Here is a 24,281-nt window from a genome sequence, read left to right as displayed (position 1 = left end):
AGTGAAAAACTGTCTATATAATCAACCACTTATGCCAATAAAGTCTGAGCAGTCCAGTGCCCTGAAAGAAGGGACAAAGAGGCTGTCTCCATATGTACATTCGCTGATGCTGTCCCTCTCCTATGGGAAAAGTGTATACTCCCTGGCCGCTGGGAGCTGGCCCCCGGCAGCTTATGAATCTTGATCCTATCTAGCTGCGAAGTATCTCCAGCAACAGGGTAATACTCTTAGGATAAAATAAATAACATACACAGACTTTGTCCCAGGTTCCCAGCATACAGCTCCTAAAATTCTTGGCCATCTCCTGAGTGATGATTATCTTTGTTATTCATAATAAGCTCCTTCTAGGCAGGCTCTAACTAGCTTGATATGGGGGGGGGGGCGGTGTTGTCATCAGAAAAACCATTCAGTGCCATACACTTTCAGTCCCATCCTCCCACCCCCACAACTTCCAGAGAGAGAGATTGAGCTTAACTGCCAATGGTCAATGATTTAATCATTTGTGCCTATGTAACAAAAACTCCATAAAAACCCCTAATCAAGGAGGTTAGGAAAGTTCCTGAGTTGGTGAACATGCTGAAGTGCTCGGAGGCTAGAAGGCTAGCGTGCCCATAAGGGCATAAGAGCTCTGGACCACCCACCCATCCCATACCCTGCACTACTCATCTCTTCCATTTGGCTGCTCTTCAGTGGTATCTTTCACAATAAATCAGTAACTAAGTATTTTCCTGAGTTCTGTGAGTTGTTTTAGAAAACTACGGAACCTGAAGAAGGGCTGTGGGAACCCCCAAATTTGTAAGCAAGTCAGACAGAAATGTAGGTGTCCTGAAGACTTGAGACTTTAAAGCAGCATCTGAAGTGAGGGCAGTCTTATGGGACTTAGCCTCTTGTGGAGTTTGCCCTAAGTCTAAGTGGCCAGTGTGAGAATTTACTAACACTGCAGGACACCCAATTGCTTCAGAGAATCGAAAAACTGCTTAGTGTCAGGAAGACCTGTAACTCTTCAAATCAAGTAAAAAATTAAAACAGTGAAACTAACCTATTTTTAGTTTCCTTTACATTATAAGAATTATGATTCACACTGTTAGGAGGATACATAGAAAAGTCATCATTGGAACTGGCATCTTGTTCCTCTTCTTCCTCTTCATCTGTCCGAACTATTCCTTCAGAAAGGTAACCATCTTTATCTCCCTCTTCATCTAGTGCACACTGGGTAGAACCCCCCCAAGTTGCCATTGTTCTAGAGATTAAGAGACAAAAAACATGAGATCATTCTGGAGATGAGCTAAATACTTTAATTCCTACTATGTGCCAGACATTGTACAAAAATATATATGTATGTATATGCATATATATATATGTGTGTATACAAAATTTCATTTAGTCCAAGTAACTTTGAGATGGATGGTACTCTCCAACTGCTGTTGTAGAGAAGCTGTGTATTCTGCTTTCCACAAAACAATTCCTCATGTAAATTAAAATAGTTAATTATATACCCTGGAACTTATTTCGAAACTAAACCCCCCTCAACTTTCAACTTTTCCTTGAGTGACAGTTTTCTAGATCAGTTATGAAACAGAACTTTCAGCAATAGTAGTGATGATCTATAACTATGCTGCCCAACACCGTAGCCACTAAGTACACAAGACTAATGAGCACCTGAAATGTGATTGGTGTGAGGGAGAAAATCAGTTTTTAAATTTTGTTTGATTTTAATTTAAAGAGCCACTTATAGGAGTTCCCATTGTGGCTCAGTGGTTAATGAATCCGACTAGGAACTATGAAGTTTCAGGTTCAATCCCTGGGCTTGCTCAGTGGGTTAAGGATCCGGCATTGCCATGAGCTGTGGTGTAGGTCACAGACATGGCTTGGATCCCACGTTGCTGTGGCTCTGGTGTAGGCCAGCAGCTACAGCTCCGATTAGACCCCTAGCCTGGGAACCTCCATATGCCGTGGGAGCGGCCCAAGAAATGATAAAAGGACAAAAAAAATAAAAAAATAAAAAAAGTAAAAATAAAGAGCCACTTATATTTAGTAACTACCATATTAGAAAGAACAATTCTAGACCCACAGTTCTCAAAGCTAGATGCCTATCAAAACAATCTAAAGAAACTTTTTAAAGTACAGAGGTGTGGTACTCAGAACACAATAAAATACTGTAGATATAGTTTGATCAATAAAATGTATACTGGCATTCCAAGGACAAGAATAGTTCTTTTAGGAATAAGACAGACAGTGAGGCTTAGTGCAATGTTTCAGAAATGCCATGTGAGGCTATCAAAAGGTAAAATCATAAAAATTTTGGATTTCAAAATTTTAGATCTGAATACTACTATATGGATAAATAACTGAACTCATGGATAACCAATTCTCTTTTTTTTGGTCTTTTTGTCTTTTTAGGGCTGCACCCAGGGGTATATGGAAGTTCCCAGGCTAGGGGTCTAATCGGAGCGCTAGCTGTCGGCCTATGACACAGCCACAGCAATGCCAGATCTGAACCGTGTCTGTGACCTACACCACAACTCGCAGCAACACCAGATCCTTAACCCACTGAGCAAAGCCAGGGATCGAACCTGTGTCCTCATGGATACTAGTCAGATTCATTTCTGCTGAGCCACGACAGGAACTCCTGGGTAACCAATTCTTTTAAAAATATTTTAAATATGGAAATTTCAAACATAAATCCTAAAAAACTAAGTGTTTTATACAATGAAATGTTTTAAAATTCTTAGGAAACTTACAAATAGCAGATACTCAATTTAAGCAAAAAAGCACTTATTTCTGACCTGATAGAAAACCACTACAAAATATCAAGCATTTTCTTTTTCTAAACTTGAAACTTAGCTAAGAAAGTAAGGCTTAAACAAACTCAAGAAAATTTGTTATCAATGTCTGATCAAGTGTCTTAGGTCAATCAAAAAAAGCTTTTAACGAGTCCCAACTGTGGCTCAGCAGGTCACGAGCCCAACTAGTATTCATAAGGATGCGGGTTCAATCCCTGGCCTTGCTCAGTGGGTTAAGGATCCGGCATTGCTGTGAGCTATGGTGTAGTCTGCAGAAAACAGCTCACATCTTGCATTTCTGTGGCTGTGGCCTAGACTGGCAGCTGTAGCTCCGATTCAGCCCCTAGCCTGGAAACTTCCATATGCTGCAGGTGGGGCCCCAAAAAGGAAAAAAAAATTAAGAGAAAAAGACGATTCTATGAGAAGTTAGAACACAGTTGCTGATTTAAGTAAACCGAGTCACAAAGGTGATGCTTAAACATGAGCCTCACTGAAATAGATTTGTGCTGTGATGTAGGGAGAAATGAAGCTGCCTAATCTAGAGTGCTTAGGTAGGAAATATTTTAAAAAAATGATTTAAAGAGCTCTCTTACTTTTCTGTTCGACTTTGCTGAGGCGTACACAGATTGTCAGATCCCTCACTTCTCAATGAGACAGCCATTGGCGATACAGTTTCAGCCAGACCTTGCCTCCTGTGATGTTCAGCCATCAGAGCTTCAAGCTGCTTTCTTCTCTGCCGCAGCTCTTCCCTTAACATTTCATGTCTTCGCATTTCTGACCACAACTGTTATTTTAAAAATCAGAATCAAGTTAATAGAAATATTTGGATTTATTTTAGCCTTAGAGACAAACAGATTAACACTATTGTCAATACCAATAAAAAATTCCTATTCTCATTCTATCCTTTTTACACTGAGATATCCATGAAGGTTAAAATATTACAGTAAAGAAAAAGGAAAAAAATCAGGCAATCATTACTTCTTAACGAAAACAAGTATCACCCAAGAACATTTAACTATTAAGAGAAAGCAACAATGTTTTCTATAAGTAACAGATCAACAAATGGCAAAGATCAGGTTTTTCTAATTGAAGTGATTACTATTTTCTGTAATTATCCCTTACATTAATTCTGTCAAACATTTGCTAATAAAGAGTAAGACTATTTTGAAAAGATCCCAACTTAATTACTTTTTGGAAAAAATTGTTTCTTCCCACAACTAAAAGACACATAGCAGGCTACATTTAAAGACATGTTTCACATATACTCTGTTTTCCTCCTCAAATATGATTTAAGACCCAGGAACAACAAGGTATAATATATCATACCTCATTATCTACCACTGAAGAATCTTCAGGCTCAAAAACAGATTTGCTTGTACTAGTTTCATTTTCATTAACAGTTGGGGTTGAAGTAACAGTTGGCATATATTTTTTTGTGGGACAATTACCGGCACTAGTGGCTGATAGCTAAAAAAGGATTAGTAAAACCTATTATAAGGAATTAAAGCAATTATGTTAATTTCAGAAAAGCAATTATTTTATTACTTCTCTAGGGCTCTAGTAGTACCATGTTTAAGTTATTACCACACCTCAACTGCTACCATGATCCAAAAAAAACCTGACATAAGAAAACAAAGATGAAAATACAGGGTAAAAAGTTGGCCAATAGTAACCAACCCTCCACAACAACAGAGACACAAGGGACTGTCACTGTGGAAAATTTCATATACTCAAGCCAACTCTGGCATATATTCCTTTGGACATTCTTAGAATGAGAACAAGAAAAAAAGAATTAGATAAAAGTAGAAAAGGTATATGTCCAGTAAAAATAGGTATATTAGAAATATCACTTGATATGTTTCTCTTTCTTTGAAAAAAAAACAAAAAAACAAAAAACCTGACTGAAGAGTAAGCTGACCAGTAAGTTGTAGGAAAAAAAAAAATCTCAAAACAAACCTGATACGGGATATTAACCCTGTTCCTGATGACCTGACATGGTCCAAGACTGTACATTCTCTGTTCTTCTCAAAGACCCATGCATAGGGTACTATTTTAAAAGCATACATACACTTAGTATTCAAACTACTAAAAAAATATTTTAACCTCCCTAAAAAGCTCATGATGGCTTAACAGCTTTATTATCTAATTTTAGGCCAGTAAAAAAATAGAAATGCTGGTCCTTTAACTCCAATGTTCAAACCAAAATATTTTAATATAAAAAAAAATTATGATTACTCATGTTCTGAATCTATAGCTAGCCAGCCCAACAAATAAAAGAATAGAAATAATAAGAATCAATTCCTATGCGCTACCTTTCACAATATAAATATACATTCCTAATCCATTTCAGTAATCCTAACATTGATAGATATAAAACTATCAAATTCAGCACCAGAAAAAGACAGAGTACTTTCAATTGACATTAAAGTTTTAAATATCTTTCTTCAGACAAATGCAAAGAAATTTTCTAAGTACCTGCAGGTCAGGACATGCCTTTTGCAATGCTTGAATTTTCTCTTGAATTTCAATCAGTTTCTTTCTTTCTTCCTGCAATTGTTTGAGCTCTCTCTGTTGCTCCTGTAGTTTAGCCTCATAAAATTTCTCTCTATAATTAAATTGACATATTTGTGGACTCCAAGTAAAGCTGATGAAAGCATTAAGCACGATGTATATAGTACCTAGTGCAGTACCTTCTCTAATAGGCTCTACATTTTTATGACAGGAAGGCCATAAGCTTAACATACCTTGCCTTTTCATTTATTCCAACATCTTTCTGTGTTTTATTGGCATTTCCTCTAGTGTTATTTGCATTTTGTTTGGTATCTTCTTCTGCTGGGTAGAAATCATCCAAATTTGAAGTATTGGCAGAGGTAACTCCTTGATCTGTTGCATCGTCACCCTAAAACAGCATCATTATATTAAAATAATCTTGATATTTAAGGACAATATCCAATTCATACCTTAGTAAATAGCACTAGGCTGTATAATTAACATAACATAAAATTTAAATCAGGAGAAAATCAGAGAAAGTATTTGATTTTTAGATAACAAGTTCATCTACTACCAATGGCAAGAAATAAAGTACTAAAACTAAAACAGTTCACAGTTACACAATAATGACAAATACTAGATTGCCTTTTCTTTGCTTGACCAGATTCTGAGCTATAAAGAACTGCTTTCTAGAACATATGAAAAAGTTAAAAAATGTATCATTAGAGCTGAGAACTCTTGATATTAGATAATTTTTCTTTAGATGTAACTTTAACAATTTAGTGGTCAATGTCCATTATCACTTGTTCATTTAAAATTTTCCATTTCTTCACCTTGGTCTTTAGTTTGCCAAACAAGTACCAATGGCTCATAATATGAAAACTAGAATGTATCATCTCAAATCTGTCACAACTACTGGAAAAACAACTTAAATTCTTATCTTCCCGACACTGCAGATCCATATCTTTTATTGAAATCAATATACTTATTAAAATGGGGACTGGAAGTAGTCTATGACATTTTCTTACAAACATTTAACATTACATATTTTATATTCACTCAAGCTTTCTCTTCAGACCTCAATTGAAACTTTAACCTTTGAAAATAGAATTCTAATAAAATCTTAGAGCTAAAAAATCATAAAGAGCTTACTCTTAATTATAAACTGTCTAATCAATTTTAAGATTGCAGACATGGTGTTACTCTAGTCTTATCAATCTAAAAACTAAATTTATTATTAAAATGGTAAAATTAAAAAGCAACAGAGTTAGGACTCAAAAATAGAGAAGCTGGATCATGAGATATTTTCACATAATAAAAAGTAAAAAAATCTGGAGTTCCCTTCATGGCTCAGTGGTTAATGAATCTGACTAGGAATCATGAGGTTGTGGGTTCGATCCCTGGCCTTGCTCAGTGGGTTAAGGATCTGACGTTGCTGTGTGCTGTGGTGTAGGTCGAAGACACAGCTCGGATCCTGTGTTGCTGTGGCTGTGGCATAGGCCGGTGGCTGGCTACAGCTCCGATTCGACCCCTAGACTGGGAACCTCCACATATGCCAAGGGAGCGGCCCAAGAAATGGCAAAAAGACAAAAAAAAAAAAGTAAAAAAATCTAAGTATGAGGAAAAAAAAACAAAATAAAACTGCCTGAAGTTTCAGACGGTATTTTGAGGATGTCTGAACAGCTGAAATGATATAAACCCTGACTCAAAAAGTAATTGACTAAAGAATTATTGTTTTTACACATGTTGCACCACAGACTAAGGAACTAAAAGAGATGGACATCTGAAGACCTGAAAGACATTTATAAGGTTTTATAAGGGCCATATAAGTTGCCTAGGCTAATCTAATCAATAAAAATAATAATAGTTTTTATATAATCATAACTATACTTCAACTTAAAAAAAGGTATTATCTAAAATTCTGAACCTCTGTAAAGCTACTGTGCAAAATTTGTGAAGAGTAAAGCCAGATTTATTTTCTTAAAAAAAAAGTTTAACAATTTTTAGAGAGATTTATACCTACTCTAAAACTGCAAGGTCTTTGGACCATCTAAGTCAATAGAAAAGTGTTAATATTTATGTAATTTCACATTCATATATACAAATGGCTTTTTAAAATTTATAACTAATAGTCCCAACTTTACTTTTTAGTCTTATTGAATAAGACAATATATGGTTTTTCTTTTACACCAAGTGAGTTCAGATCTCAGCCAGAATGTCAGTCTCAACTCTGGCTCCGACAACATGTAACTCAGGTCAATTAATCTTTAATGTGTACAGTAGCTACCTCATTAAGATGTTACCAAGGTCTACATGGAAACAACAAACCTGTTTTTGTAATAAAGTTATACTTGTTATACTTGCACACAGCATGTGTTTACATAATGCCTACCACTACTTTTGTATTGAGTAGTTTTGGGACTGCATAGCCCACAAAGCCTAAAATATTTACTAACTCACTCTTAGCAGAAAAAGTTTGCTGATCTCTGATAATATGGCATGTAAAGTGCTAAGCATTTAAATTCAGTATATACTTAGAACTCAATAAATGTGTATTAGTATAATTATACCAATATAATTATCAAACACATACAAAAATTTTACTTTATAAGACTATACTACTTGATAGTTTTCCAAAAAACCAAACAGTATTTACCTGCACCATAGCAACAACATCTTGTAATTGTCTAAGTTTCTGTTTTGCAGCCATAAGTCTACTGATCTTCTGTTCAAATTCAGCATCTTCAGGAGCCTCATCAACCAGACTGCTCCTATGACTAGATAATGAAGCTCCACTGACTGCCTCATCTTCTACCTCTTCCTCCTCTTCCTCATCATCTTCACCTTGTGTAACAGCAATCCGCTGTTCTCCTTCTCTATTATATCGACAGTCTGCTAAAAATACATATCACTATATCATTGATATCAATGATTTAATAAACTTAAGAGTACTAACAAAATTCACTTCCCAAGAATAATATGGTAAAATTATCTGTGAATAGTCAATCATACCTAAAGAAGGAGGCATGTTTAGAGCCCTTATGTTGGCAGCAGATCTGTTGTTAATTTCACAATTAGAATTAACTGATCTGCCATCTCTATTATTAGAAACACACTGTGCATTAGAATTACTATTTACTTCATTCCAGGTGGCAGCTATTTGTGGATTTCTGAAAGAAAGAAAACAGCCTGAAGTTATTTAAGGTAGGAATATATGTAATAGTCAAAAAAAAAAAAAAAAAAAACAGGAGTTCCCGTCGTGGCGCAGTGGTTAACGAATCTGACTAGGAACCATGAGGTCGTGGGTTTGGTCCCTGCCCTTGCTCAGTGGGTTAACGATCCGGCGTTGCCGTGAGCTGTGGTGTAGGTCACAGACGCGGCTCGGATCCCGCGTTGCTGTGGCTCTGGCGTAGGCCGGTGGCTGCAGCTCTGATTTGACACCTAGCCTGGGAATCTCCATATGCCGCAGGAAGCAGCCCAAAGAAATAGCAAAAAGACAAAACAAAACAAAAACCCTAAGTTTTAGGACTGCTAATAAGATATTTCCCAATAGAGAAGTCATTGTCTATTTTCCCACTTACATTCATCCTCTAAATAACTGGCTCTTGCTTTTCACTAACTTTTGCTATTCAGAATTTTAAGAAGAAAAACATCTAAAAAAATCAAATTTTATGTGTATACGTATGTTTAACTGGGTCACCATGCTGTACAGTAGAAAAAAAAATTGTATTGGGGAAATAACTATTAAAAAAATTTTTAAAAATCAAATTTACAACCACAAAAAAATTAAAATTATATCTAAAAATGAAGAGGTAGGAAAATGGTAAGTTACATACTTGTTATGATTAGCTTGATTTTGATCTAACAAACAGCAAATTTACTAAACTAACATACTCAATACTTTCCTTTTTGATTTTCTTTATAGGACAAGTAAGATTACACTGACCAAAATAGCTGACTTTCAGGGGAAAAAAGCTTAAAAAAAAGGCAAATCGTAGGCACTCTATTGAGGTTTTCTGATTCCATGTTAAAAGTATTGTTAGGATGCCTATGTTAGAAAGACAAGTTCTTACCGAATGTTAGTAACAGGTTCAGAATTTTCATGCTCAGAATCATATTCTGACTCTTCAGTTTCTTCATCTTTTGTGTTTTCATTTACAGCATCAGTCATCATATCTGATGTTTGTTCATAATAATGAACTAATTCTCTCAGTTCATTCAATCTCTTTCTAACTTCATTTAACTTCCTGATAAACAGCAAAATATATATATATATAACCTTAATACCCATTTTAGCAAAATAAAGCTCTTTATACACTATTTTCATAGAGTAGCAGCCAGCACAAACAAAATTTAAACCTGGTCAAATATCCAGGGGGTGTGACTATAAAGTACGAATTTAAGTTCAGGCACAGGTTACTGAAAACTTCCTTATGCTGTATTAGGGACAAAAGCATAAGAAACCCTATTTCAAGTGTTCACTTTAAGCAGGTATAAATGTTAAACAACTTAAAATGCAATGTCAAAACTAGTCCTAAGTTTCTTAAGTATCAAAAGTGTGAGTGCTAAATATTCCATCTGAATAGAACCTTTTAGACAAATCAGGTATGCAGGCATTACTGAACATTTAAATAAAGTTCCCAATTTGTCATATAGAGATCTATGATGTATATAACATTTTTTATCCAAAAGAAAAAAAAAAATAGAGCTAATGAGTTTTTACTATATCCCAGGAATTATGCCAATTTTTAAAAAATCCTTAAAGCACCTTTATGAAGAAATGTATTTTCCTAGATGAAGAAAAGAGGCTTAGTGAGGGTGTTATTTTTTCCTGGTCACAGAACCTTGTGAGCTAACAATTTCAGGTTTGACTCTAAAAGCCTGGGCACTAAGTCATTTGAATACAGAAATCTTTTAACTACAGTCCCTTTATTTGGAAAAGAGGAATATATTACCTCACAGGAATTACCTGTATTACACTGTCACGTTTCCTTGGAAAACTCAAAGTGTGATACACATATGAGTGATGAGTTTTCCTTGGAAAACTCAAAGTGTGATGCACATATCAAACACACTTCTACCACCATATCACTTAAAAGTGTTTATCATATTAAATTGTTTTTCCAGAATTTTCAACAACAAAACCCCAAAGTTATCCCTATTATTAAAATCTAATCTATGTAAACAATGTTTGTAAAAATGTTTTACTGGAGTTTTTCAGTTGGATTTAGGTGGCCTTCATTTTCACTCTGATTCTGAGAAACTAGAGAAGCAGCAGGATAAGGAACAGATGGTGAGAGGCTATTGGATTCTCCATTGACAACTGGTGTTAAGCCTACAGGAGCAGAGGGAGCCACGGCTGTACTTCTCTGATCTACACTCCTTTGTGGAGAGGCTGAAAAAGGCACAACTGCCCAAAAGAAAAAAAAGAAAAAAAAAAAAAAAACTTCAGTTATCATAAATAAACAAATAAAGCATCAAACAACATACATATATTCACAGCCTGCTTGACTATATAACATTAAAAAGTAAAAGTCATTAACATCTTAAGGATATAACATTCAGGCCACTTAACATGTCCCTCAACCAAACACAGTTAAAAGAGAAAGTAAGGAATAAGGAAAGACAGGATGGAATCTGACAAGAACTATGATATTCTACCTTGAAAAAGTAACAGGAATACTTCTCTGATAAACCTGGTTCTAGATTAAGTTAAACAGAGCCACTGTGTATAATGTGCAGTACACCATCCACAAATCTTTATCGGGCAGCCCTAGTTGATTAGGTTCCTGAGAGTGTTCCATATCAAAAGTTCAGAGGGATTCTATCTGGTCTCCAAGATGGAACTTTTCTTGTTCCAAAAGATAAAGCAAAATTGTTAAGGTAACTATGGTACATGATACTATGAAATACTACTCAACAATAAAATTTTCTAATTAAATGACGACTAATCCTGTACTACTCTTTTCATTTGTTAGTTTTTTGTGTTGCTTTTTATGGTCGCACCTGTGGCATATGTAAATTCCCAGGCTAGGGGTCAAAGCAGAGCTGCAGCTGCTAGCCTATGCCACAGCAACACCAGATCCTTAATCCAATGAGTGAGGCCAGGGATCAAAGCTGCAACCTTATGGATACTAGTCGGGTTCATTACCACTGAGCCACAGTGGGAACTCCCATCTACAACTCATGAACTACATTGTAATTATTTTCTTTCTTTTTTGGTCTTTTTGCCATTTTTAGGGCCACTCCCGTGTCATATGGAGGTTCCCAGGCTAGGAGTCGAAACAGAGCTATAGCCTCCGGCCTACGCCACAGCAACTTGGGATCCGAGCCGCATCTGCAACCTACACCACAGCTCACGGCAACGCCAGATCCTTAACCTACTGAGCAAGGCCAGGGATCGAACCTACAACCTCATGGTTCCTAGTCAGATTCATTAACCACTGAGCCACGAAGGGAAATCCCATTTTAATTATTTTCTGTTCACAGAGAACGAAGATATCTTATGCCTTCAAGGGCAATGAATGAAGGGCAATAAAGACTAAGAATCTTTATACTTCTCTCTTTCCTACCACTTTAAGACTATTATCATTTATCTCTTCCTCACAGTGACAACTATCATTTGTTGCTCACATTATCAAATGTTACGGATGTTTTCCAATAGTCTCTTCTCTCTATTCCTTGACCATTCTACCTTTTGCTGCTGCTTTGACACCGTTTCCCAGAGGGGAAAAATGATTTTTAGTCATCAGTAGAAAGAATGCTACTTTATGTATATCAAACTACTAACAAGGTTTTGAGTACAGCTTTCAATTTCTAAGTTTTTCTTGGTTGTGTTCATCTGTTTAGGGAGAGAGAACCATTGCAATCAGATTACATTCTAGAGGAGGAAAAGAGTAACAGAAGTCAGGGAAAAGGAATATGTTTCAGGGAAGAAATACTATAGTTCTTTGGGGTGAAGAACAAAGAACAAAGAACCATCATCCAAAGATGATGTTTCTGTCTCTTGTCTTTTCTTTCATAAGACAGTAGCTAGAATGCTGAAGAATAATGACCACTTGGTATCCCTACTGATGCCAATTTCCAATGCTACAGCTCCTACTACCAACTGTTTGAGTAAGAGGCAGGGACTAGGCCTGGGAAGGTATGAGGCTAAGTGAAGACTAGTAACTAGATCTGAATCAGACAAATACAAGTAAACATCTGTAGAGCAGAAAAGAGAGATCTCAGAATAACTAAGGTGACTACTGGCTCTCCTATATAACTAGTATAGTCGGCCCTCCATACCCAAAAGTTCTGCATCTGCAGATTTAACCAACAGCAAATAGAAAACGTTCAGGAAAAAAAAATTTCCAGTAAGTTTCAAAAAGCAAAACTTGAATTTTCTGTATGCTGATTGCTATTTACAGCATTTACATTGTATTAAGTATTGTAAGGAATCCAGAGATGATTTAAAATATACAGGAGGATACGCTCAGGTTATATGCAAATACCATGCCATTTTAGATAAGGGATGTAAACACTCAGATTTTGGTATCTACTGTAGGTATGTGGGTGGGGGGAGCTAGAACCGATTCCCCATGGATACTGAGGGAGGACTGGATAACTATTTAACTAGTATAACTAGGATGACTATACGCCCTTCCTATTCCCACCTGAGATGATTATATTTTAAAATATGATGTGTTTGGGACTTTTTGTACTAAGTAAGTTTTTCATACCTCACCCTTTTTTTGTATAAATACTTTTAAATCTGTTCCACAGTTTTTAAATCAAAGTACTAATCTGGATTAGTTTTAAAGGAAAAATTTTGGCTATGCTAAAAAGTAAAGTATTGTTATGTACAAGTATCTAATCGTTACCTTCTCTTATACTTTTCCCTTACATAAAATTGTACTAATTTTTCAAGTCCAAATTTATTATTTTCCTTTTCTGAATTGTACAGATCTATCATCTATTTGGCTTTATCATACATTGCCTTGTAATGTATGACACTTTTGAAAAGTATAAACTTTTCAAATGCAAAGTCCTACTCCTCCACAAAAATAATTTTCTTGAGCAACTATGTTTTCATTCACTTACCAAATATTTACTAAATAATTATTACATCCTGGCATATATACTTATGTGTCCTCTACCTAATACTGCTGAGCCAGATTTACTTACATGATGAATTGTTCAAGTGCTGATCTCGAAGTGTATGAAGTTCTCCAAGCAGTTTGTCCATTTTTTGTTTCTTTTCCTGCAACACTCTCATTTTGCTAAAAAGTTGAACTTTCTCATCAGGTAAATGTTCTGAAACTGATGGATTTCTACTCTGAGAAACCTCTCTAGTTAATGAAAGACTTTCTGCCTGTCTTCTGTTGTCTGGAACGGCTGGAGGCTTATTTAAAAAAGGAAAAGAAGAAAAATAAAGATTAAGGCAATTAAGGTTGCATTCTCCTTTTATTTTATTTTATTTATTTTATTTTTTTGGCTGTGCCTGAAGCATGCAGAAGTTCCTCAGCCAGGGACTGAACATGTACCACAGCAGCGACAATGCTGGATACTTGAACATGCACCACAGCAGTGACAATGCTGGATACTTGAACACTAGGCCACCAAGGAACTCCTGCATTCTCATTTTTTAAAATGCATAAATACTCTTTATAAAAAGCGATGAACATTTGTCTAAGTTGTGCTGGTGGGTAAGTATTTGCCTTTCCTACTCCAAGTTGTATACTGTTTCCTGAGATGCCACTATAACACACATACACACACATACATATACTGCTCTATTAACTCACAAAACTATACATTGGGGATACACTAGACATTATTACCCGGATCTAAATTAAGTGCTAGAAATGCCACATTTTAATACAGAATATACCTTTAAAAAAACCTCAGTCTCTCTCTTGGCATCTTTTTAGAACCATCACCATAAACTTTAACTTCGTAACCTATCAGTTTTTCCTACCACTTCTTTCTTATTAAAAAAAAAAAAAATTTATAAGAGTTCCCTTATGGAGCAACAGGTTAGGGATCTGGTACTGTAACTGCAGTGGCTTCAGTCACTGGTGTGGCAAGGGTTTGATCTCTGGCTTAGGAACTTTTTTTTTTTCTTTTTTTGGTTTTTAAGGCCACACCTGAGGCATATGGAAGTTCCCAGTCTCAGGGTCAAATTAGTTTCTGCTGTGCCATGACAGGAATTCCCTGGCCTGGGAAATTTCACATGCCACAGGCATAGCAAAAAAAAAAAAAATAATATACACACACACGTGAGACATTTCAAAAACCGACTAAGGATTAGGGAACCACCACCAAATTTTAATATTTTGCTACATCTGCATCAATTCTTTCTTTAAGAGAGATTTAACATTACAGATATGGCTAAAGCTTTATATGTACCAAACTTATATGTACCCATCCTCAACCCTATTACTCTCTCATGAGATAATCACAATCTAAATTAGACATCTACCATTCTCATACATGTTTTTAGTATGTAGTACGTATGTATGTATCCATAAAAAAAAATACACTTTTGGAGTTCCCGTCATGGCTCAGGGGTAACGAACCCGAGCAGTATTCATGAGGATGTGGGTTCAATCCCTAGCCTTGTTCAATGGGTTAAGGATGCGGCGTTGCCATGAGCTGTGGCGTAGGTTGCAGATGAGGCTCAAATCTGGTGTTGCTGTGGCATAAGCTGGCAACTGCAGCTCCAATTCTACCCCTAGCCTGGGAACTCCCATATGGTGCAGGAGCAGCCCCTAAAAAAAAAAAAAAGAAAAAAAAAAAGACACACACACACACAAATATATATATTCTTTACATACTTTAAAACAAAAGCTAAGTGGTATCCTATTTAAACTTGCATTTTCATTCATTAGATCTGGTTCATTTACTGTAACTGGTTATAGAACTTTACACTATGCATATGTCCCATAGTTAATTAATTAATCCATTTTCCTGTTCATGGACATTTAGGTTGTTACTGCTTTGCTATTAACACAATACTGCCATGAACATTCTTGTACATATCTCTTTTTGAACATGTGAGAGTTTCTCCAAGGTGGGTCACTCCATAGTCACTAGAAAAGATGTACTAGATACTGATAAACAACTCTTCAAAGCAAGCGGATTATTTTCTTTTATTTTGGTCAGTAGACAGGAGATAATGTGTTGTCACTCATACTCATTTCCAGTGGAGAAGTATTAATTTACTTTTTCTTATTCAAGGCCCACAGACTGAATTTTTTCATTTAAATCATTATTTACAAAGGTCATCAAATTATAACATTTATTAACTCTGAAATGAAACTTAAGAACTTTCTTAAAATTGTCAGTAAAATACTGCAAAAACCGATTCACACTAACTGAAGCTTAACGGTTGTGATTATTAATAATCTTTAAGGTGAAATATAAGAAAGTGTCATCTAGAAGCATACAAGAGGAAAGTTTCACAAATCACTTCATTCAAAAGTATGTATTTCCCCTAATTTAGTGTTTCCCAAAGTACAGTCTGGCTCTGGAGGGAAGACCATCCCAAATGTATGAATCATAATTCTGGGATCCCACGGACCAGAAATCTGCATTTTTAAACAATCATTGCAGGTGATACTTATGCTCAGTAAAGTTTGAGAAGCACTATTGTTACTAATGTAATTTTAAACCTGGTATACTAAGAAAAAATTAAGTTACCTGAGAATCACAAAGCTGATTGTGAAAACGCTGAATTAAATCATTCAATTCTTCATTCAATTCAGATGTGATACTGACTCCAGACAGGCTACCTGTAGTTTCTGTTACAACTGGAAAGAAAATTAACAACTATTCATTAAAGCACATAAATAAAAATAACACTTTGCATAATTATTACTACAAACTATACTATATATATTATATACAACTAGATAATTATTAAAAAAGAGCAAGTTACTTGCAAGTCATAAAGTTCCTTATGAAAATGCAAAACTAAATTCATATAACAGTGATCAGAGGGCTGGTGGACTAGTTATTGAGAGCATGATAAATTGAGTAGCAACAAGGTAATCATAGTAAGGATCTAAAATGGAAAGCCCACAGGAGATAAATTATTATCAGGCCGGGATGACAGATTACTAAAAAATATACCTTGGTTTATTGAGTCTTAATAAGTAACAATTTGTTTTCAATTTAATGAGAAATTAAACACTTAAGTTTGAAGGTAATGAAACAAACTGTAAAGTTAGACTCAATACTAAAGAATTCAATACAGTTTCCATCTGAGTGATAGCATAGCTATGAGGGAAGGAGAAGAAAAAACATCTCTGGATGACTAAATAGGGTAATAACTTTAGTCTAAAAGAACTAGTACATACAACTGGATATCTCATTGAAATAAGAGAGCTACTACTACTCATTTCAGAAGTTAAAGAAACAATTTTATTCACTGCTTCACTTAAGGTTTTAACCCTTCCTTGGTAGGCAAGCAAAGAATAGCAATCCTGGTTGAATAAAGTACAAGAGGCAGAAATATAAGCAACAAGAGCCCTGTCAATCTGAGGTACAAAAACAGAACTACAATCTGTCCCTTTTACCTCTTAAGGGTGCTCTCTGATGAATGGGAGAGCGAGCTGGCTGTCTGCACGGAACAGTATGATGGCCAGTTGTCCCTGCAACCTTTTCTGCATAACCAGAGAAAAGCACAGGACATGGTGAGCCTCACATGTAGGTTTCTAAACTATACAACAATCAAGATCTGATTATATAATAACCAGCATCCACCTTGCAGTAATACCATTATTTATTGAGCCTCACTTATAAAAACATTCTAAGACAGCAGCATACCAGAATCATCCATCACAGCAATAGCCTGCTCTGCTTTATGCTGCAGAGCAAGAAGAGCAGTTTGTCGTCCCTGCAGAGCTCTCAGTTGCTCCTGCTGCTGTAACATTCTTTGTAATAAATCATGTTGTTTCTTCAAATTTTCTATCTCTTCCATAGGCTCCTGCTGAGGATCTCTGGCCTGAAAAATAAGACCAGCAACACTTATATCTGACTATTAAAATCCATACTATTGTTTCAACTACCAATGGCAAAGTACGTAAGCAAGATAATAAATTAGTATTAAATATACAACCCCAGATACAGATTTGAAAGAAAAAGAATAAGAATAAAATGATGACACAGAGAGAGCCTGCCATTTTAAGAATTAGGTAGTTAGGCAATTTCAAGATAAAAGACTCTAAGCATAGGCTTAGCAGGAAGAGGAATTGACAAAAGGAAAGTAAAGGAAAAGGCACACAAAAAGGAAGAGAGAAAGTCCAAGAGGGTAAAAGGAGCTATACACACACACAACTCCCCCAACACACAGAGGAATGAAGGATATGGGAAATACAAAAAAAGAGAAGACCATACAAGGCTAATGCCCTAAAAGTATACCTGAAAAAGACCAGACCAAAAAATGTTCTGCCCCCCAATCTTAGAAGTGATGTTAAAAAAAAAAAAAAATTCCTATCCAGGGATGGAAATTTAAAAAATACATTTTTATTTGATAATCTGATATAAAAGGCTTTAATTTACTTGTATCGCTTTATATAAAAATATATAAAGCAAGAATTTTATATTTTGTATCAAAGATATCATTACTATTTTTTCTTTTAATCTTAAAACTATTCAAATATAACCCAAACAAAAAAGTCAATAATCAGAGACAAAACTTAAAAATATAACTTATATGTCAAAATATGCATGAAATGTATACTATAATTGAAATTTTCATCATTGATTTGTCTTTTTAAAAATTTTATATTTTAAAAGTTTAACAGGAGTTCCTACTGCAGTGTGGTAGCTTTAGAGTCCAGTGTTGTCTCTGGGATTTCAAAGATTCAACCCCGGGCCCAGCACAGTGGGTTAAGGATCCGGTGTTGCTGTAGCTGCAGCTCTGATTTGATTCCTGGCCCAGGAACTTCCACACGTGCAGCCATTTAAGAAAAAAGAAGTTCAATGATTTTACCTATTTACATAAAACATTTTTTTTAACTGAGAAATATTTAGTCAATTTTAAATTTCCACTATTACCAAATTTTTGTTGGGGTTATGTAGACTTCAAATGAATGAGCTCACCTGGCTCTGACCAAAGTCAACAAAAGAGAACAACGAAGTTCAATGATTTCTCTAGGAAATAAAAATGCGCTGATGTTTTCCCTATGTACATTTGAATCCAGGAGAGATTATGGAGAACACCAATGGCTTCAGAGAAATTCCTCTCTGGGTGATATCCCTTACCATTACTTTACAAAAACCTCTTCTCTTTACCTCCCCAAGCAGAACTCATTAGTACCTGTAAACAAGACTGGGTATCTGTGATAACATTTTATACTCTGACTTGACAAGCAATAAAAAATAAGTACGTGGCTCAAAATTAAGCACTCAAAAGAAAGGACAATCAAAGAGGAAGTAAAGTCTATAGTTAGAATGTTTAACGTAGGTATGAGAGAAGACAGGTCAGTGCTCTATCTATCCTGGACTGACCAACTAGAGTTCATCAACATGAGAGAGAAATATTATACTTAGTTAAACTACTATTTATTGGAGAATTTCCAATAACCTAAAGCCACTTTCAAATCAACTACAAATCACTCAATTCTCTCCCATTCTATACAAGTAGAATTACCCAGTTACCCACTTAGCATTACATTCATTCCTATGAAAATTCATCTTCTTAGTTCTGGCTCATTTCAAGACTGTTTACATTTTGAAAAAAAATAATTTGAAGGGCGAGAGAGAACTACCAATAGCTAGCTATCTCAGATTCAATCCAAATTAATTTCATCAAAGTCACTGGTAAAATATAAAACCAGAACCAGAAGGAGTTCCCATCGTGGCTCAGTGGTTAATGAATCCAACTAGGAACCATGAGGTTGTAGGTTCAATCCCTGGCCTCGCTCAGCGGTTAAGGATCCAGCTGCCCTGAGCTGTGGTGTAGGTCATAGATATGACTCGGATATGGCGTTGCTGTGGCCCTGGCATAGGCTGGCGGCTACAGCTCCATTTAGACCCCTAGCCTGGGAGCCTCCATATGCTGTGGGTGCGGTCCTACAAAAGACAAAAAGACAGAAAAATTTAAAAAAAAAATTAAAATAATAAAAATAAAACCAGAACCAAATAGCTGTAGAGATTTCAGTGGTATGACTCCAAGAAATCTCTCCAGGTTGATATCAATCAAATACTCCAACAAAGTATCAAAGGTAAGTGATTAGGAAAAGAAACATTAAACAAATAAGGGAAAAAGTCATCTAGGATTACAAAAAAAAAAAAAAAAGCCAAGAATGTATTATCTCCACCCAATTCATAATCCTCCCATTTCTCAAAAATAGTTTAGACCTCAAGCTAACCTTAAAACTATCTAAAGAATTAACTGAATAAGTTAATATTACGGCTTATCCTTTAAAATGCAAACTATTAAAAAGAACTTTAATCCTTGAAGTCACATTTATTTGCAAAAACTTTGATATTCTAAATGATTCTGAACCATTTATTCTCTCTGAAGAATTATTATTTACCTTCATTTTATTTCATTCATTCAGAACTCTGATTATAAAGAACTCTGAACTTCGATAATCTATAAAGAATTCTGAACTATTTAATATTAAATTCTTTTGAAAAAGAACTTTAATTTAGTCACTTTTATTTATAAAACTGACACTCTAGTTATAAAGAATTGTGGTAACTATTTACGACTGACCTTATTAATCACATTTATTTGCAAAACTTTAGTACTCTAATTATAAAGAATTCTAAACTTCAGATTTTTCCCTAATCCAAAGATAAATTCCCAACAATTTCTGGAATTTGTGGAGTCTTATTACTGTTTAATAACTTACATCTACATAAATAACATTTCAGACTAATACTCAGAAAAGATGAACTGCAGGAGGTGAGTGGCAACCAAAGTCAAATACAAAGAAAGGCAAGATGAGAAAAAGGAAACAAAAATATCTGGGGATAAAAACATGGCAAGAAGATAGTCCGTGGAACAGAAATCCAAAAAAGGAAGAGAAGACTATATCCATCCTTTAAACACATATTTTCATTTAAACGAATGACTACATTTTTACTTTATAAACTAGAAAATACATATATTTAGGCATGAAATTTCAAGTTGCATACAAGTAACATATTTCAGAAAACCCTAAGACATCCTTTCCTCTATTTAACTGAGGTTCTTCCAATAATTCTTCCTGGATCCAAATATATTTTTATAGCTGAAAAGTACTTCAGATAATATGTACCCCAATTTTTGTCATCTGAAAGGTAAGGAACAATAAGCCCAGGCAAGATAAAGCTTCAATTTATCCAATATCACAGTGAGAGGAAGTCAGATTTCTAAATTCTAGATTAGTATTTTTTTATATCATACTGTTTGTCCCAGAATTATGTCCTTAGACTGTGTCTTAGACGTCTGTAATTAGAACTACCTCTGAAGAAGCATAGTTTGGTTTGGGAGCCCACATGAAATAATTAGAAATGATCAAAATAGTAGCAAAAAAACAAGTAAATGGTATTTTAAAAATCTTATGAATTATTCTAAAAGCTGAGATTAAATGGGGGGGTGAGTGTGGGAAAACAATGAAGGCATGGATATTCATGGAAGGCTTCTTCTTGAAAATTATGTAAAATGTCACCATGTATATAAAATATTCCATAAAATGGACTCCCTTGTAGGCAGCTCAAGAATATCAATTATTTCTGGAGTTCCTGGTCGTGGCACAGCAGAAACGAACCCGACAAGACCCATGAGGTTGCAGGTTTGATCCCTGGCCTTGCTCAGTGGTTTAAGGATCCAGTGCTGCCATTAGCTGTGATGTACGTTGCAGACATGGCTTGGATCCTGCATTACTCTGGCTGTGGCATTGGCCGGTACCTGTAGCTCCTATTAGACCCCTAGCCTGGGAACCTACATGTGCCCCAGGTGAGGCCCCAAAAAAGCAAAAAAAGGGTATTATTTCCTATCAAGCTGCAATTCACAAGGTTAGTTTAAGCTGTGAACCTCAGTTAAGACCTCTAGTTTTCTCCCCAGACTTCTAACAGACTACATTTTGAAAGGATGTTCAAAAAGGAATGAAGGTAGGTGGGGAGAATGACAGATACTGCATAGCAGGAAAAAATAAATTAAAAAATAGAGAAAGAATAAAGTAGGAATTAGGGTTTTTTCCTAAGATACTGAAATCAAGTTATGAACAGCGTACTAGGCCCTAAGAATGTACAAGGATGGCCCTAAGAATCCAAAGATTAAAAGGAATCAAATTAAACTTCAAAAATAAGTTCAAGAGAAAATAATATTCCTAAGGATATTACTCAAATAAACTTAAAAACAGAAAAGCGGTTTCAAAAAGTAAATATATCACCCTAGGGAAAAAAGTAAAAATGGCAGATGCTATGTTGTAGTAACTGTCAACTCTCAAGTTGTTTGTCACTTCAGAAAACTTAAAGAGAGGAATGTTAAGTTTCAAAAGCCATCTATTGGAGTTTCCGTTGTGGCGCAGTGGTTAACGAATCCGACTAGGAACCATGAGGTTGCGGGTTTGGTCCCTGCCCTTGCTCAGTGGGTTAACGATCCGATCCAGCGTTGCCGTGAGCTGTGGTGTAGGTTGCAGACGCGGCTCGGATCCCACGTTGCTGGGAGCGGCCCAATAAATAGCAAAAAAAGACAAAAAGACCAAAAAAAAAAAAAAAAAGCCATCTATTTTCCCCATTCACTTTCTCGTCTCCCATGCTACTAGTTTCAAAAATAATCAGCTGCTTTATTTACTCTCTTGTTGAATGGGGATATTTTTTGCTTGACATTTTATAGTAAAATCACTGTAGCTAATTTCAAACTGTATCCTCAAACCCTTGTGGGAGCAATCTGGGGGAAAACACCAAAATACCTAGAGATTAAGTTTGTAAGTTTTTAAACAGTCACAAAAAATATAAAATATGTACATAACAGAAAAGCCTAATATTAGGAATAAGCTAGTAATAAAACATATGAAATTGGTCTTATCAGTTATTAAAACAATACTTTACTCTTATCAAATGGATATAAGCACTTTTACGAATGCAATTTTTTTATTCAAACTGTTTAAAGTGGAACTATACAAATAGCTGTCTTTAAATATTTCCTGAGTGTCTTTATGCAAATCATGGAAAATTAAAAGAACATTTAGAGCAAACAATGGAGGAAAAAACAGCAAAAATATCAGCAAATAAGTTTAAGTATTTTTCTTAAAAAAAAAGGAACAAAAATATAAACCAAAAAATGCTATACAAATATTTCATTCTTAAAAAACAAGAAAGCTAAAAGCTTGCTCTCTTTTAACTAATGACTAGACTACAGGAAGTAAGACAAACTTAAAAGTACATCTTAGCCCAAGAACACAAATACCAGAAACAAAAGGCAACAATGGTCGAAGTTAAAGAATGTGTTATATTTTGAGCTCTCAATAGCAAAAAAGGAAAATGGATTAAGTTTCAAGTCCTTTATTAATCTAAATTAAAAACAGCTGCCAAGGAGAGGCAACTAAGAGCATAAAAGAAGAAAAACACTAGGAGACAGCATTGTTAATGCAAATTAGAGAACAATTAATTATGTTAATAACATATATTTAAAAGGAATTAGCAACAACAGAAAAGCAAGTAAGGAAGAGGACTTATGAACAAAAGAGGTGCTCATTTAGAGACTTTCCAAGTTAATATTGTGAAGTATACCTTTGAGGGAAATCCACGTTTTCGGCTATATTTCCTATTAGGCCTCAGTTCCCTGTCATTCTGAGGTTTGTCACCTTTCCCTCTTGGACTTGTAGTAACATCAATGTCTGAAACCTGTTCTTGGGAAGCTGAATTCCCTAGTTTGTCCTCAATGCAGGGCCGAATTCTCACACTAAAAGATGCCTCCTTTATTAAATAGTGTAGCATATTAATTTCTTAACATAAACTCTTATTTAACATACAAGCCAGCCTTATAAATAAACATAAAAATTTACCAGTCCATCCTTTAGAAAATCAATCCACCCTCCCCCAAGTGGAAATAAAACTTTAGACTTTTAAATTTCTGTGGACTAGACTATTGGCTTATTGTAATTGATTATCATATCCTACACAATTTCCAAGCTATACCATAACTGCTGAAGAATATATTAACATTTATTCTATGTTATTAACTTACATAATGTCATGATTTTATGCTATGAAAGAAATTCTTATTATGATGAACACTATATACACTAGCATATCAATTATAATAATCAACCACACTATTTCCCACCCCTCCCCAAAAGAATTCCTTTATCCACATGCCCCAACCCTTCCTTCCATTTCTGCTGGAATGAAATGTGAGAAAAAAATTATTCCTGGCCGCACTGTAAATAGAAAAATAATTTCCCCACAGTAGAATTCATTCTTCAAAAACCATTTGGATCAAGCTCTCTGAGCATCTCCTGATGAAAATAATGGAGAGAAAAAAAATTCAAATTTCCTTTTCAAATCAGGAAGGGCAAGGAAGACAAAGGAGGCAGATAAGAAACTATGCAGGTCAACACTAAAAGGAAACAAACCCTCAAATTCCTAATGCTGAATGGTACTCTGGAATATATCTCAGAAACCAAAGATGTATATGGCTATCCTTTCACAGGAAAGGCATTACTGGTAGCAGGTTTTCAAGTTTACTAAGACATGGTTATAAATGCATCTGCTAAAATTATAATGCTTAAAAATATACTAGTTTCATATTAACTTCTATGAAATAAGCTTATTTTACAAATCTTTCCTCAAAGTTCTGTAAATTCCTGATTATTTTTCCAAAGGATAGCATTTTGGTACATTTCATTTTGCTGAGTCAAAGTTTATAGTATTTCTAGAATAAATCCCAAAATAAATGCTACCCTGCCCTACTTTCATCTCAATTTGTTAGTCATCTGGTTTGCTTTAGTTCTAGACTAGCCTGAGAAATGAAAATCCTAACAGCCTTAAAATGAGTCCTCAATGGCAAATGAATTTGGAGAT

At 35.2% G+C, this 24,281-nt stretch overlaps 1 protein-coding gene across 50 annotated transcripts in view; it reads right to left on the bottom strand.

The window, feature by feature from the left end:
• PCM1 (pericentriolar material 1) overlaps positions 1 to 24,281 on the bottom strand; it is a 108,048-nt gene that overhangs the window by 64,260 nt on the left and 19,507 nt on the right. For 20 of the 50 annotated variants that reach the window (XM_021077919.2, XM_085002997.1, XM_085002998.1 and 17 more), the window contains 13 exons: positions 17,085 to 17,262; positions 16,835 to 16,921; positions 15,957 to 16,066; positions 13,440 to 13,656; positions 10,482 to 10,683; positions 9,347 to 9,520; positions 8,286 to 8,443; positions 7,930 to 8,168; positions 5,528 to 5,682; positions 5,259 to 5,388; positions 4,110 to 4,250; positions 3,377 to 3,567; positions 1,040 to 1,240 (listed from right to left, as the gene is read on the bottom strand). In XM_021077919.2, coding sequence (XP_020933578.2) covers positions 1,040 to 1,240; positions 3,377 to 3,567; positions 4,110 to 4,250; positions 5,259 to 5,388; positions 5,528 to 5,682; positions 7,930 to 8,168; positions 8,286 to 8,443; positions 9,347 to 9,520; positions 10,482 to 10,683; positions 13,440 to 13,656; positions 15,957 to 16,066; positions 16,835 to 16,921; positions 17,085 to 17,262 — 2,183 coding nt within the window. Of the gene's footprint in view, positions 1 to 1,039; positions 1,241 to 3,376; positions 3,568 to 4,109; positions 4,251 to 5,258; positions 5,389 to 5,527; positions 5,683 to 7,929; positions 8,169 to 8,285; positions 8,444 to 9,346; positions 9,521 to 10,481; positions 10,684 to 13,439; positions 13,657 to 15,956; positions 16,067 to 16,834; positions 16,922 to 17,084; positions 17,263 to 22,988; positions 23,175 to 24,281 lie in introns of all 50 variants that reach the window. The other 30 variants (XM_021077920.2, XM_021077921.2, XM_021077923.2 and 27 more) reach the window with 3 other exon arrangements.

Source organism: Sus scrofa, chromosome 17 (genome assembly GCF_054392235.1).
Source record: "Sus scrofa isolate SSC_HxYL_T2T_F1_AM1 chromosome 17, Sscrofa_HxYL_maternal_Yorkshire_Landrace_v2.0, whole genome shotgun sequence".
In the NCBI taxonomy this organism is placed as follows: Eukaryota; Metazoa; Chordata; class Mammalia; order Artiodactyla; family Suidae; genus Sus; species Sus scrofa.
This window is presented reverse-complemented; position numbering and strand designations above follow the sequence as displayed.